This window comes from Homarus americanus, unplaced genomic scaffold (genome assembly GCF_018991925.1).
Source record: "Homarus americanus isolate GMGI-L3 unplaced genomic scaffold, GMGI_Hamer_2.0 scaffold26022, whole genome shotgun sequence".
Classification (NCBI taxonomy): domain Eukaryota; kingdom Metazoa; phylum Arthropoda; class Malacostraca; order Decapoda; family Nephropidae; genus Homarus; species Homarus americanus.
Genome location: NW_024735312.1, coordinates 431,619 through 447,310, shown reverse-complemented (window position 1 = coordinate 447,310; position 15,692 = coordinate 431,619). Strand labels below are relative to the sequence as shown.

Genomic DNA, 15,692 nt, shown 5'->3' with positions numbered 1-15,692 from the left:
ATTAAATATGGTTTAATTAATTCCAATGTTCTCACTGAGTGACGTGATGATCAAATAGATGTCATAGTCACTGTCCAAGAGGTGTGTGACTGGGTATAATGGCTCAGTCATATCCGGTCACAACTATGTGTCAGTGACAGTGTCACGTAGACAAAAGACCTCCAGCAGTCGAGCTAGTGAACATTATGACTGCTGTTGGTGGAAGAAGGCTGGAAGTAGTATTTTTTTCTGATTCTATACATTTTCCCACGAGTTGTCAAGGAAGAATACTGAGCAGCACCAGACCAGATTGAATTAGTTAAAACAAAAGTAAATTGAGTACTTCATCTTGCTTGGTAAACATAAGTGGTATCACCTCGTCGGTAAAGTTACGTTCGTAAAGATAGTACTGTACGTATTGTAAACAAGAGAAACTGTGTCGTTACCTGCAGGGTATGGAGGGGATGTGTGGGGGTTACTGTTGGAAGAGGTAGGGACGGTAGCAATCTATGTCGGGATAATTTGAAGCGTGGTATGAAAAAAAAATAATTGATTTCAGGAACAGTTAGGATAGAAATAAACGAAGGTAAAGAAATTAATCATAGGAGTAATATATGGACCCCCAGAAGTGACCGTCGCGCGACCAGTTAAGAAGCTGACAGGTAGTAAAAGGGTTAAAAATAAGGCAAGTTAAGTGAACAGAGTTTGAGAGTGAGAATTCATAGATCTAGTTGGAACACGGTAAGAAGTATAGATATGAATAAGGAAGGACCCCAGTGGAAATAAGCCTGGACTGGCTTTCTTGGGATATTGATTTGAATCGAAATGCCTTTTTGTTTTGTCTGAACTGCCTGTATGTACAGTATGTTGAACCAAATTGAATTTGTGTTATTTTTAACCGAATAAACATCTATCTATGCATCATCGCGGAATATAAATCGATTACTAAAGCTTCATGACCCATTTTTTTCTTGGATCTTTGTATTAGATAAAACTGGTAAATTGTTTTATCTTTAGGACCAACATATTCCTCGTCATTTTGTTGAGAAAAAGTAATCTACATTGTTTTACTTAAAGCACATACCGTTTGTAGAGACGATTTATATATATATATATATATATAAATATATATATATATATATATATATATATATATATATATATATACACACACACATCAAGGATTCATTATTAAGTGTACAGGAAGGTTAGTTTGTCTGGCGCGGCGTGTCATGAGTGACGCTGGCCGCCATCTTTGTTGTTTAGGTTGTGTTTGTTTTTAGCGAGATGGCGATCAACCCGAGGAAGGACGGAGGCCCTAATGTCAAATATTATGAGTCTACTGAGACTGTCTCTCAATTCGAGCACGTCAAGACATGGCTAATGAAAAATGCGAAGAAGGTTTGGAAGACTTTTATAGCATATTTACAGAGAAATTCGACAGAAACATTGGTCGCGTTCCACGCCGGGTGCTTTTGTTTGACATACACTTAATAAATTCAATGTTACTAGTGTTGTTTTGTAAAGATATCCGTTACGATTATATGGAAAACTTACAACTATTTCTTTCTTGACTCGTTAATTTCTTATTTGAGCATTACCGGAATGGTATTTTATGAACCATGATGTGTGGTGAGTGAAGGACGGGGCCAACCATCGCTGACATACTCCACTAAGAAACTTAACAAAAGCTATTTAGTTTTGTGATGCAGGTTTTAGTGAGGTGGTGGGTAGGTAAAGGTGTATTTTAGGGTTGCCATAAAAATGATGCTGTATATTATTGGGAATGTCAGTTTGTCCTAACGTAGTGGATATTTTGACGTGGCTGGCTAAGGTCCTAATGACGCTATTTTACCGTGAGTTGATTATACTCCATACTAATTGCACATCTTAGCATGGGCTTAGGGGAGGTGAGGTGAGGTGCGCGGGGTCTGGCTGGATACTCGCCTCACCGCACTTGACTGAACCACCCGAGATATAATTGAACGTAATGAATCATAGTAAGCTTGCTTTTTTTTTTTTTTTTTATAAATTTTACAATTTACATATATACTGTATACATATTACATATTAACATTTGTAAACTTGCTATTTGATATAAAAAAGGTGAGGTTTGTTGCCTTAGCATTATAAATAAAGGTTATTGTTCGGTCCAGCACATCTTCAAATAGCATAAAAGCGCTTACTTTTAGGCAATTTCAACCTCATACTGTATATACATTCCTCAATCCTTGAAGCCTCTAGATCTAAACAAAATACATCAGAAATCAAACATCTCGTGAAAATATTTAAGGGTGTGCTAAAACGAATAATTACCTAAATATATTATCCACAAATAATTCTATATAAGTAATCACAATAAAATAATTATTTCTATACGTAAGTGCGAGTAGAGCACCAAATTTTTCTTTATGCTCAAAAGGAAACGTTTATACATCACTTTATACCTTTGTTATTTCATGTGATTGCAATATTATCTTTATTCTCTTATAAAGCATGCATGGTTAGTAAAAATAGTTACAGAAGAAAAGTTGCTAGGTAATAGTGGTGTAAATTGTGTGTTCTGATGTGTGTGTCCAGGCCAAGGGCAGATTATTCATTTTTCCCTCTTGAGCACGAAAGATAATTGTACATATTGAGTCATAGAGAACTTACTATTGGAGATAAAAAGGTCGGGTTTGTTGCATTAGCATTGTAAATACATTATTTACAAATAGTTTTCTTTAGGTAATCACAATAAAATGATTAAATCAACATGTAAGTTTAACACAAATTGTAGTGCGAGGCTGCCACCCAAGCTCCCAATTCCAAATATTCCTCACTCAAAATTTCTATATTTAAAAAGAAAAAAAGATGTGTTTATAACTATTATTTTTGAAATTCAAATGCAATAATAACTATAAATTATTGGTTAAATGTAATGCTTAAAAATATTTATATATATTTTTTAATGAAAATAAATGAATTTCTGTACAGCCTGTACTTACATGTTGTTAGATGTTGGAGCACTTGGTGATGCCCCCCCTTCCCGCCCTTTCCCCTCTTCCTCCATGCCCCACAGTGCCGTATTTAGCCTGAACAAGGCGACTAAATCAAGTTTTAATGGGAGTACTGGTCATGAGTAGTGCACATTTGTGAGGGATATGAGCTGTCATGAGGTAAGGCATGCTGTGATGGCTGAGATACCACACATGCAACACACTGTTTTCTTTTAGGCACAATGATATGCCGGGCGGTTCCTTTTGCACTCGGGCTGCTTGTTGAAGGGTCAGACAAACTATCACTTGTGCTTTTAATGTTTTCTCACCCCTCTACCTTTACCATGCAACATGAGGCATGGTTCAAAACTATCACGACACTGTTATCAATAAATGAAATCGCTGTGATGAACGATAAATCAGCACAAGCCACGAGAAAATGGTGGGAAATGTGGGTCAAGGTTACGTCCTCTGCTGTGTGGTCACTCACATAACCTAAGAGGTCATCTACGTAGGTGCCAGATCACACCGACGTTACCAAATATCTTGCATATCTAGCATTCATGAGAAAACATAAAATTGTTTTATTGCAATTTTTGAGTTCATATGCAAATTTGCATATGAAAACCCCAAGAGTGTTAACTGTCTACTGGACAACCTTTCACCTTAAAGAATAAGGTACTGGATACAGGTATGGCAACCGTATATGAAACACCTGTGTCTATGGCAGCCTAATGTGCATGCGTGATGGGCAAACTATACTGTACAATGGTAGTTACTAAGATGGCTTCTTTGTAACTAACCTTTCCATTAACAACACAGTCTGTCAATACGGCTGCTGTACCCATATCCGGTGTGATTTTTGGCATACGGCTGCTGTACCTATATCCACTATGAAAAAATAAATACTGTACTGGTAACGATTCATTTTATGCCATAACGAGAAATTCATTACAAAAAATGGGACTTTCTTTTGTATTTTTTCCTCTTGTAAATGAATGACTTTCATTTCCATGGGAAATGCACATTAATGGGGATATAACCCCTACACTAGCAATGACTTTGATTTCTTTCAAAGTGGACAGGCCTTTGAAGGTGAGGGAAAATGAGGGGTTAAAACACACACAAAAACACCAAGTAAAACTTTGAAAACCTTACCTAACCTAGGAAGGTCCTAATACAGCCCTACCCATAAAGAGCTTACCTTATTTAACCGATGGCAGAAGTAAAGGTGAATCTATTTATGTTTATTCATGTTTTCGGTGTTTCGTCATTGATTCTCTTCTTGTTTTTGGTGCTTAGGTTATGAGGAAGGCAGAACTCGACTGAATATGTCTACATAAAAATTCTTTGCACGTCTGAATGTCCAGAGATTTGAACTGTCCTCTTGATTGGTCAAAGACCGTGTGAAACTCACGTAAAATTTATTTGAAAATAAAATCCTGCAAAATTTTGTTTAGTGAGCTTAAAATCTATCAGTATTGTTGTATCTTGGTCCTGTGTAGATCATGTCCACCAAACATGATTGGTCGTGTACAAAACCAGATTCCTCAAATAAATTTTTGTGTATCCATCACCCAAAAATAGTGAGATTTTGGGTAATGTCATTAATAAAATAGGTTCCAAAGGTTGAGTTTTTATTCATTTATTTTTAACTAGGTGTGCACTCATTTTCCCTCGTCTTCAAAGCTCTGCCCATTATGGAAGATTTGTCATTGCTAGTGCTAAAAGAGTTATATCTCCATAAATATGTATTTCCCACAGAAATAGAGGCAATGCATTTATATTAAAAAGAAAAAAAAAAAAAAAATTTCTTCAATTTCTTATTATGGCATAAAATAAATCTCTGCCATAATACTTTCTTGGTAATCTTTTATTTAACAGGTGTAAAATCACGAGCACCTTTGTTGACATTTGGTGAGACTGGGAATTTTCTTAAGTACCAGGTACTGCTGTACAATATATACATTATAGAATTCATGATTCTTAGAATGAACTAAACTAATCTACCTAACCTGGTAAATTTTTGCTTGTTGCCAGTACGTGTATATGAAATTAAAGTTGAAACTATGTTTTTCCGATCGTTTCTGATGTGTTATGAAAGAATTTTACTTTCATTTCTGGTGCAAATCAATATTTTCCGAGATAAGCCCCCCTCCCATCTCAGAATCTAGAGATTTGCTCTAAAAATCAAGGTGAAAAGTGTTCAAAACACCATCGAAAAACAGTTTTGAATCTAACCTAACCTAACCGAGGGAGCTACACAGTTGTTCGGTGTTCTGGGTGAGTACCACCACATATGAACATGCATAATAAAATATTAAATATCTTACTTAAATGTAATTTGCACCAGAAATGGCATTGAAGTAAGGTGTCTTAGAATTGTCAAAATTACCGATTACGACTATAAAATTCACGAAATTTGTTTAGTGGCAACAAGTGAAATAATCAGAAAAAATTTATTAAAATCGTGAGTGTACCTTCAAGTCCATGCTTTATTAATAAAGTAATAAAGCACAGACTTGAGGTGTAGACTCACATTTTTAATAAATTTGTTTCTGATTATTTGTGAGAGGATTTCCAATTATTATTTATTTGTATGTGTTTTGTGTGTGTGTATGTACACACACACACACACACACATTTACAATACTACAGATAAAGGAAATTACTTTCTCTAACAAATGGCTCCCTGTCCCAGCAGCAAAAATGCCGGCAACTTTAAAACTACCCGCAGACATTCTTGGGTACATCCATGGTGTCATCCGCAAATAATAGAGGACCACGAAATAAAAATCCGCAAACTTGGGGGCCCCCTGTACTGTACAAGATGAAATTTTTGTCTTTCAAATTTGTCAGTTACTACCATTTTTTTTTTTCCGATTTCATATGTGCTTTGTGTCTTACTGTATTTGTATTAATCTAGTTTTGTATTTGCAGTATGTGCAGGCAGATCCTCCAAACAACAAAGGGCTGTCACAGCTGGTGGTGCAGCTGTTGCAGTTCATGGAAGATAATTTTGGTCCAAAGGCCAGTAAGGCTCCTATGACTAAATTGCCGGTAAGTAAGATATTTACTAAATTTAATCCAGAACTTATTAACTTCCTTGTTCATCTTTTTTTTTATTGTCAAGTGTGGAGGGTGGGGGCTGTCTGTTTTGTAACTGCATCTTAAGTACAGTACAGTACATTACTTTACTAGTCTATTATAAGATATAAACAGCCTCAACAAAGAATACAGTACCATCAAACAGCAGTGTGTTTATATACTGTCTACAACACTAGAAATTTTGAAAATCAGGACAGACAAGTGCATGGAAGAGGTCTTTTCACTCTGAAGCATGGGACCCAAATTTCTGACTAAGAGTTCCAGCATGGTGATGTATGTTCAGAGTTCATCCCATTCTTCTAAGTGACACATTATTTCAAAATAATCATCTTGTTCAACTGAACAAGTAGCTGTTTAATGCAGCAATTTACATTTATCCAGGTGGATGATGTTCTTGTCTCTAATATACAAAGCCCTTGAACAAAGCAGAATCAGCTCGTGGGTGTTATATATTTCTTTTTTCCCTAGAATTGGATTTAGTATTTAAAGCTTTGATTTTTAAGTTGTCCCAAAGTTCATTATTGCCTTGTAGCACTGTATATTTTATCCCATTTTGTTATTTTTAGCTGAATAATCTATGAAATTTTAAGGTGTAATACATAATATTAAAACTTGTTGCAGATGAAATACTTCCTGGACTTTAAAACTGGTGGTGGACTGTGTCACATACTGAGTACAGTGTACAAATTCAAGAGCGACCAGGGTTGGCGCAGGTTTGACTTCCAGGTGTGTACTCTATGTCTATACAGTATTTAAGGAACATTGGAGGTTAATGATGTAATTTTGAAGGTATCTGCCCTTTTGAAAGAAGGGCATCTAAAGTTGTAAAGATGGATTCAATTTTTTTTAGTGAAATTTGTAGTTTTGGTGAAAATGTCTACTGTATTTTAATTAAATACTTTAAGTATGATTAGACAATTTGCAATAAGATAGTCACACATAATTTTGAAATGTATTTGTGGAGCAACTGGAGAGAAAGAAAAAATTTATTTTAATTGACAATGGAAGATGTTTTCATAGCTTCAGTGGTATTGACAGCCATTGCTCAGTAAGGAGAACTACTTAACAATAAGGTACTGTACAGTACAGTAGTATGTTTTTGTAAAAAATGAGGTTTTGTGTGAAGTTTTGTTTGTGTGAACGATGTAAGGTTATGTAAGTGAGTTTGTGTAAAAGTGTGATTTGTGGGGAACAGTGTGTTTGTTCATAAAAGATTTTGTATGTACGGTATGCGTGTGTGTGTTAGAGAAAGAATTCCAGAGACTGTAAATGTATATCAGGACATGTGTGTAATGGTCCATCTGACCTATGAGACCCAAGTCACTTCCACTCTCCTCAGGTTAGAGTACTGTATACGTAATGTTTTTTAATAGACATATGAGGTGACAATTGATTCCCCCAAATCTAAAGGTAAGTCTCTGATATTTATCAAAGCCTTTAATATCTTTTCAGTCTCCGTCCCGAAAAGATGCCAATGTTGAGCTCTTCCGTGAGATTGAGAAGAGTTTGCTCTCTAATAAGTGTTGGAGCAAACCAACTGTCTTCATTCATGGTGAAGTAGATAAAGAACTGCGAAATGAACTCAAAGATATTGTCAAGCGACATGATGGAAAGATTGTTGGTAAGTAATTTGTATGATTTTATTATAGAAATTGAATCTTGCTACTTATCTTTTATTATCTGAACTATTTTTTAATTTAGTACAGTAAAACCTCGAAAAATCGGACTACAATATGTCGGAATTCACTTTTTTCGGACTTTGAGATGCTCTGGTCACCAGAAATACTAAAAAACAAAAACACGTTTTAAGAAATGGGGAAGATTAATAAAAAATCTTATGAAATGACCAACACTTACTGGATACTGTACAGTGGTCTAATCAGATTTGCTATAGGCCTACTGAGAACTAAGACATTTGAGTACCGTATATACTCGTGTATAGTTTGAGTTTTTAAGACCAAATTTTTAGGCAAAATATTGGGGGTCGTCCTATACATGCGTAATAGTTTTGTTAGGTTGAACCCGTGCATGATGGGAAGGGCGAGGAGCAACTTTTAGCTTCAGACATGAAAAATATTTACCATTTACTGCCAGTAAACAATGGAAACGTAAAATATGTACCAATTAGTAATGAAAAGTTGTGCAGTTCCTTCAGTAAATGAAGCTCACCAACTTACAATAGGCTAAATTACCTTACAACGTGCTTTCAGTAGTCTATGTTGAAGTTCTTAGCACAGGCTAACTTATCATATACGGTATCACAGTTCTCATTGATCTACAAAAAATACCGGTAATAAAAACCTTTTCGATATTTCACACTTAATATAATACCCGGTAATCTACTTCAACCTCCTATTGTTTACAACGACGCATCACGCACCACCAGCTGTATCAGCTAGACGGTACACGTGTTTTTCGAATCGTTTTCAGTTAAAAAACTGTTACATCACATGTATATTTTACCTTAACTGTGCCTGAATGAATATATTCTCGGAAATAAATAGTAGTTTTGCTGAAACGTGATATATTTTAATGTAAAATAGGATAAAATACATGACGAAAACAAAAGATTTTACCTAACCTTCCGATGTTCAAGAGAAGTTACTCGTTTTTTAATAGTTTTTGGTTAAAATATTGTTATATTACAATGGTATTCTATTCATACTGTGCTTGATATAATGCATTCACGGAAATGTAATATTTTTGCTGAAATGACGTACGTATTACAGTGGAAAGTGGGATAAAATCGTGACGAAAACAATGACTTTCGCTTTCTTTCGTTCAAAAGATGTTACCGTAATCGCTTTTCGAATGGTTTTCAGTTAAAAAACTGTTGTATTACGATAATATTCTATCCTAATTGACTTGAATAAATACTACGATACCATATTTCTGAATATTTTCATTAAAATCCATCAAAATCATTTTCCTTGTCATCGTCTGCAGCACCAAACAGCTTCTCCCAGTCCTCTCCTTGAACAGGGCTAGAGGGTACGTGTTTTTCGAATCGTTTTCAGTTAAAAAACTATTACATCACACGTATATTTTACCTAAACTGCGCCTGAATGAATATATTCTCGGAAATAAAAGTAGTTTTGCTGAAACGTGATGTATTTCAATGTAAAATAGGATAAAATACATGACGAAAACAAAAGACTTTACCTAAGCTTCTGTTCTTGAGATGTTACTCGTTTTTTTAATAGTTTTCGGTTAAAATTCTGTTATATTACAATGATATTCTATTCATACTGTGCTTGATATAATACATTCACGGAAATGTAATATTTTTGCTGAAATTACGTACGTCTTAAAGTGGAAAGTGGGATAAAATCGTGACGAAAACAATGACTTTCGCTTTCTTTCGTTCAAAAGATGTTACCGTAATCGCTTTTCGAATGGTTTAGTTAAGAAACTGTTGTATTACAATAATAAGATGCCCTCCTAATTGACTTGAATTAATACTTGAATGGAAATATACAATATTTTTGTTGAAACTACCCGCGTTTCAATGTAAAGTGTCGTAATAACAAATGGTAAACAATTTGTCTTCGGCACTCGTGTTTCATGCACGGCGAGCCTCAGTTTATAGGACGTAGAGCGTTTATATTGAAGGTTTTGTTGTTCCATTATCCTCAAAAACGTGGGTCGAACTATAAATGAGGAATATCGTAAATTAACGATTTCTTGGTCGAAAAATCAGGGTCGACCTATAAACGAGGGGGGGTTATAGACGAGTATATACGGTATGTATGCAGGCTGGGGCTGAACAGGTGTTGCTGTATTTGTCAGGTTTATTTATTTATTGATTCAGTATTATATTCTCATATGATTGGCCTCTTATGGTTTATGGTTCATCATGATTATTATAACATCTTCAGTAATAGAGAAAAAATCAATACTGTATGTAATTTGTAATATGACTTGAAAATAAAAGGATAAGCTTTCAGCAGACCAGCTTACAACAGGGGTCACTATAACACACTGTATTGTATGTGCTGTGAAGATACCTTCTTAAAAATATTAGTAACTACCTTTGAGTGTTATATGATGGCTTAGTTTGGCTACTTATACACTTAGACAAATGATTAATGAATAAACCAGGGTTGAAAAGCTGCCTGGCAACTAAAGATGACTTGTTGGCAACTCCCTGAAATTTCATTTGGTCTATTTTCTTTTCATTTCTTGCCATTATATTCACAATCAAATTTAATGCTTATTTATTTAAACGTTTACCAATAATTAAATTTTTGTTGTTTAATAATGTGATTGATAGTCAGAGAGAGAAAACATTAATGATGCTGGCTGATATAATAAACATGCATTGTAATACAAGTTCATCATATTAATAATTTGACAAGCCCACAATATTCTCAGGGTGTGCTTTTGCAGTACTTGTTTGCAATCAATTTGTTTTCTTCAATTTACAATAAACTTAACCATTTTAGGATCTCACAGAAAAGAGAATTGCATCATATCAGGTGACAGGATTAGTGACACTGGTAGCTCCTCATATTCCCATATAAGGAAAGCAGAGCTACCAAGGTGTAGCCAGATATACTGTTCAACACCAAAGAGGTAAAAGTAATTATGGTCTGACTGTACTGTATACTGTATGTCCACTCAAATCCCACTAATTTAACAACTAAGGAGCTCTTACTTGTCGAATTACCCAGAGGATCTGAATTAAATAGTGTTTAAATTTGGTTGTGAGATTTAAACACATTGTTGTGATGCAGTACTGTTTTTTTTGTATTTTTTTTTTTTTTTAGCAACTCAGGTGGGTAATTCAGCCAGTACAAAAAACAACCCAGTTCACTTATTTCACTTTTACCTGTGGTACTACTATTTTATACTGTATTCACATACACATAAAATGAAATGAAGATGCAATTACCAGACATATTTGAATAAAAGCAATTATAAAAGATTTAAAGTTGTAATTTCTTAATGATGTAAATACAGGGACTATTAGTGTGCATACCCTATGTAAGCCCGGTGCAGCAGTACACTACTGTATGTGTCTAAAAAGAACAACACACTCCATTTACCAATGTGTAGTGTATGAATTTATATTTGAATATGATTATATCAAATTGGTTTGTATTGAAAATAATAATTTATGAAAGTAAACCCTCTCAATAAGAGACTTCTCTGTACCAAATATTCCCAATAATGGCTGTCCTTTTGTCTGATATAATTAACAGACTTGACTAGTAAGATCTGGTACAATATTGGAAACATTGTCCGCTGTTTACCATGTGGTCAATTGGTGCATGTTTGAACTTGCTAAACTCAGTGTGGCTGACAGTGTTTACAGTACAATGCCAAATACCACACTGAATTTCACTTATATCACTGTCACTATGTATGGGATGGTCATTCTTGTCCCTAGAATCAAGTATAAGGGTGTCAATTTCATCCTATATGGGTACTGCACACTGGCGGTGCAGTACATTTTGACTTACCATTACTATTGGGCAAGAGGCTTGCACTACCTTGGTGCAGTTGCCAGTAACCTCCACAAAGATAGGAAGTTTAAATTAGGTCCTCAAGAAATATATTGCAACAGTTGTGGGATACAGGCAAGTCCTGAGATTCGACTTTTGGGGTTCGTCCAACTCATCTTATTTACCATTATCAATAACTACCTGTTACCCCAGTTTTGACCAGCAAACTCGCTAATTATAGTAGAGTGTGTTTTATGCAGTTGAGATACCTGTACAGTACTAGGCATGTCTGTTTGTCCACGGTGTCGTTTTCATTCTGTTCCCAGGAGTACAATACGTAGTTATTTATAGTGGCAGTATACATTGACTTATATTGCAAAATTTCTACCTTAAATCTAAGTCATTCACTGAATTCATCATGGCCAGTAATAAGAGAAAGTGTGATGATGTTGGTAGTGCTAAAAAGATAGCTCATACAAACCATAGTTTTGAGATAAAAATAGATACCTGTATGATAAAGGGAATTGAAAGTAGTGAATCACATGTCTACATTGCACAATCTCTGGGATTAACTCCAGTCCATTTAAGTTTTGTCACAGAAGATGTCTGGTAAGTACCATATCAATGTTTTCTCCATACAGTAATACATTATTTGTTCCAAGTCTGGGGGAGTTCAGAATGCATTAATCATAATTACATTATTTCGTATGGGGAAAATTAATTCAACACACGATAGTTTGAGGAATGGCTTAGGGTTAAATCTCGGGACTTACCTTTACTGTATGTTCAGAACGGTATGATCCTCCATTCCTTAACTGTTGGGGGAGATTCATTCATATAGCCAGGTGTTTATAAGTCGGATGTTCATAGCTCGGGGACTCATTACTTTGGATAACCCTTGTTTTTTTCACTTTTGAAAATGAATAAGATTAAAGAAATTTCTTAATTTTACCTGACAGATGAGGAAGAAGAAGCATCTCACGTTGTATATGATGAGCAGGATCCACTAGACGATGAATTTGCTAGGGCTGTGATGCGTCGTGACCGACAGACACTGTTCCATTTTTACTACATGCCTGATTCTTATGACTCATGGGCACCAGCTGTAGAATTGGATTATGACACTCCTGAATCGCCACAGTTTTATGATGGCCAGTGGAAGGTTAGTTCATAGACATCATTTTATACCATTTCTAAATAAATTGATGAGATGAGAGGTAGTTATTATGAAGGATTATGGGAATGTTATTTATATGAGATGAGGTTAACTAAAATAACATGCAGTATTTGAGTGAGGTGAAGAATAAAATGATACAGATTGACATAAATTAATAAATTATTATAGAGGTTGTTCACTATTATTCTACCAAGTAAATATACCATGTACTGTACTTTGATATTAAATAAATATTATAAATTTAATTTTCAACAATAATAAGTGAATGATAACAAAAATTTATGAAAAAATCAAAGCCATTAACATATCTTAGGGTGGATTTATTATTTTGTGACTAAAATGTTCCTAGTTTGTTATTGCTAGCAAAGTACAGTGTCTTGTTCATGGTATAAAATGTAAATATAAAAAATCTTTCACTTCAGGTGTGTGCCAATTGGCTGCAAGATTTAGAATCATACAATGAATGGATGAATGAGGAAGATTATGAGGTTGATGACAGTGGTACTAAGAAAAAACATCGTGGTTGCCTGAGTGTTGATGACACAATGGGCCTCAGTGATCCTGATAAAAAGAAGAAAGCCAAGAAAAGACCACGATCACCCCCATCACCCCGTTCTAAGAGGAAAGGGTAAGGTTTGAGTAAAAGTATTCAATACTCACAAAACTATTGTCTGTGCCCAGAATTAAAGTTTTGTGTAATTTTGTAAAGGATTTTCCCCACCAGGGTTCGGTATTAATTTTTCACTTACTCATCCAGTCAGGCGAGTAGATTTGATAATTCCTTGTCTCCTTTATCATTCTATCCACATCATCATTCCTCCACCATGTTATTACCCGCCTTGCTGGACCCTTCATCTAGCCACACTTAACAGAACATCTTTTTGATGGGGCCTAGCATCCTGGTACATTATTATGTAATGTATAATGGAAGTCTGTGGGAAAATTGGTTTCAGGTTACAGACAACGAAAGAAGTCCTCAAATAGGCGTGTCCATACTTGGGAAATTATTTTACCCGTTAGCTCCGTCATGTTGTTGTTATTCCCACGTGATCAAAATGTTAACAACAAATGACATTTTCTTACGTTTTTAAAATCACAAAATTAAACATAATACCGTAATGAGTAATCTTGGGAAGAAGAGTAATAATTACTTCATAATAATTTTAGCTTTATATTTTAAGTAAAAATTATTATATTTTTGTAACTATTTGTAGTATCAATTATAGATCTTGAGTTGACTCCGGTAAGTTGTCATTGTAGATGGTCTGTACCGTTTGACAAACAGCCAACGACGATGCCGACGATTTTTTTTAAAAAGTTGAAGGTAATGAAAAAGTTGACAATAGAAATGCTTGTGTGACACCGTCTTAACTATATGAAAAAGAAATTCAGTAGAATCACTTGTATTAACTCAGAATTTATGTATCTGGGATAGATTTTTCCAGTTGACCAGGTAACTTTTGTTGTCTGCAAAAACTCTAGGGAATATTAGGCAGCTTCCATTTTCATATTGAAGTGATGATAGTTGGGATATGTTCATGCATTGTAATAAAAAAGATTTTTTATACTGTAAATTGTTAAAAGCTTCAATATAATCCATTGTAAATACACAAGAGATTTCACACAATAACAACAGCAGTGTGTGGACATGGGTGACAAACAATATGTTGACTCCACAAAGAGTGAAAAGGTGCTGCTCCTCACATAAGTGGTGGGAGTATGTGCCCCTATTCCACTCATGGATGTGTATTATTACACTGTTCAGAACTTTTAAATTAGTAACGTTTCATTTTTATATTTGCAGATCACGCAACACGACGACACCAGGCAAACCCGTTAAAAAGACTAAAATGGAAGAAGAAGAAGAAGATCTAACTAGGGACATGGAGGACCCAGCTCCTGAGCCAGCTGTCACAGAGGTCACAACCGGTTCCAAAATACAGCCTAGTAAAGGAGGAAATTACATGGACCTTGATGAGGAGGCTGCAGAGAAGACAGAAAAAACTGAAGGACCGGTAAATAATGAACTCCCTTTTGGTTCTATGCATATCAGTTCTTTTATTTTTAGGTCATCCCCTGTCTTACTTGTATGATCATTTAACTTGAATTAAAACTTGCAGGGATCTAACAGAATTAATCTACTTACTAACTTCTGTATTTCATAAATTGGAAGTTATAAAGTATGGCTTAAGGGAAGGAATGGCTGTATGTTTCAGGGCTGTTTACCATATTGTGTGTCATTGTAATATGGTGCCTAGTGAGATGAGTGTAATGATTTGTTGAGAATGTAGTACCCATTTAGATGAATTTAATGATTATTAGAAACTTGTAAGTATTTTAGGAGTTTGACTAAAATGAAAGAAACTGGTGATAAATTAATTGCTCTTAGATAATTAAAATGGAGAATGAGATGGTACTCCTTAATTAATCTTTCATATGTGTAAATGGAGTACCAAAACAGAACACATGTGTTTCAGTAATTAGAGAGAATGAATGTGAGAGGGTATGAAGAAAAGAGAGTGTGTGAGTTTGGTCCTGATTCTGACCACCCTGAACAAAGCATAGAAAAGATTGTAAGAGTGAATTAATGGTCCTGGTGTGTATGTTTTCATTCTTATAAAGAATTTTTAATTAGAAGATAACGCAAAAATGTATTGTTGACTTATAAGCGAGATGATTAAAGATGGCAGTGAAGATTACTTAACCCTTAAACTGGGATATTCCTAATGTAAGTCTACTTGTACGATTATGACTTTATCGTATGAGAACAGCCGTTTTGAGCAGTAATGAAGTGCATCACATGTCCCAGTAGCTCAGCCCCACATGCTTATTGAAACACTCCACCACGGCTGAACTACCTTATACCATAAAGACCCCGAGTACTGGACTAATTGAGCCACGGCGATGATGTTACTCAGATGGAATCTGTTATTTGGACATCCATATCAGCATGGAGGCACAACTGTTCAAAACAACAGCCAGCATATTATACTAACAAAGATT

The 15,692-nt window shown here is 35.0% G+C and overlaps 1 protein-coding gene across 1 annotated transcript in view; it reads left to right on the top strand.

Moving 5' to 3' along the window:
* Window positions 1–1,217: 1,217 nt before the first annotated feature.
* Window positions 1,218–15,692, top strand: part of LOC121870839 (SWI/SNF complex subunit SMARCC2-like) — a 28,570-nt gene continuing 14,095 nt past the window's right edge. The window contains exons 1-7 of the mRNA XM_042372808.1: window positions 1,218–1,380; window positions 5,898–6,017; window positions 6,687–6,791; window positions 7,518–7,686; window positions 12,472–12,674; window positions 13,112–13,317; window positions 14,494–14,704. Coding sequence (XP_042228742.1) covers window positions 1,267–1,380; window positions 5,898–6,017; window positions 6,687–6,791; window positions 7,518–7,686; window positions 12,472–12,674; window positions 13,112–13,317; window positions 14,494–14,704 — 1,128 coding nt within the window. The 5' untranslated portion in view covers window positions 1,218–1,266. The remainder of the gene's footprint in view (window positions 1,381–5,897; window positions 6,018–6,686; window positions 6,792–7,517; window positions 7,687–12,471; window positions 12,675–13,111; window positions 13,318–14,493; window positions 14,705–15,692) is intronic.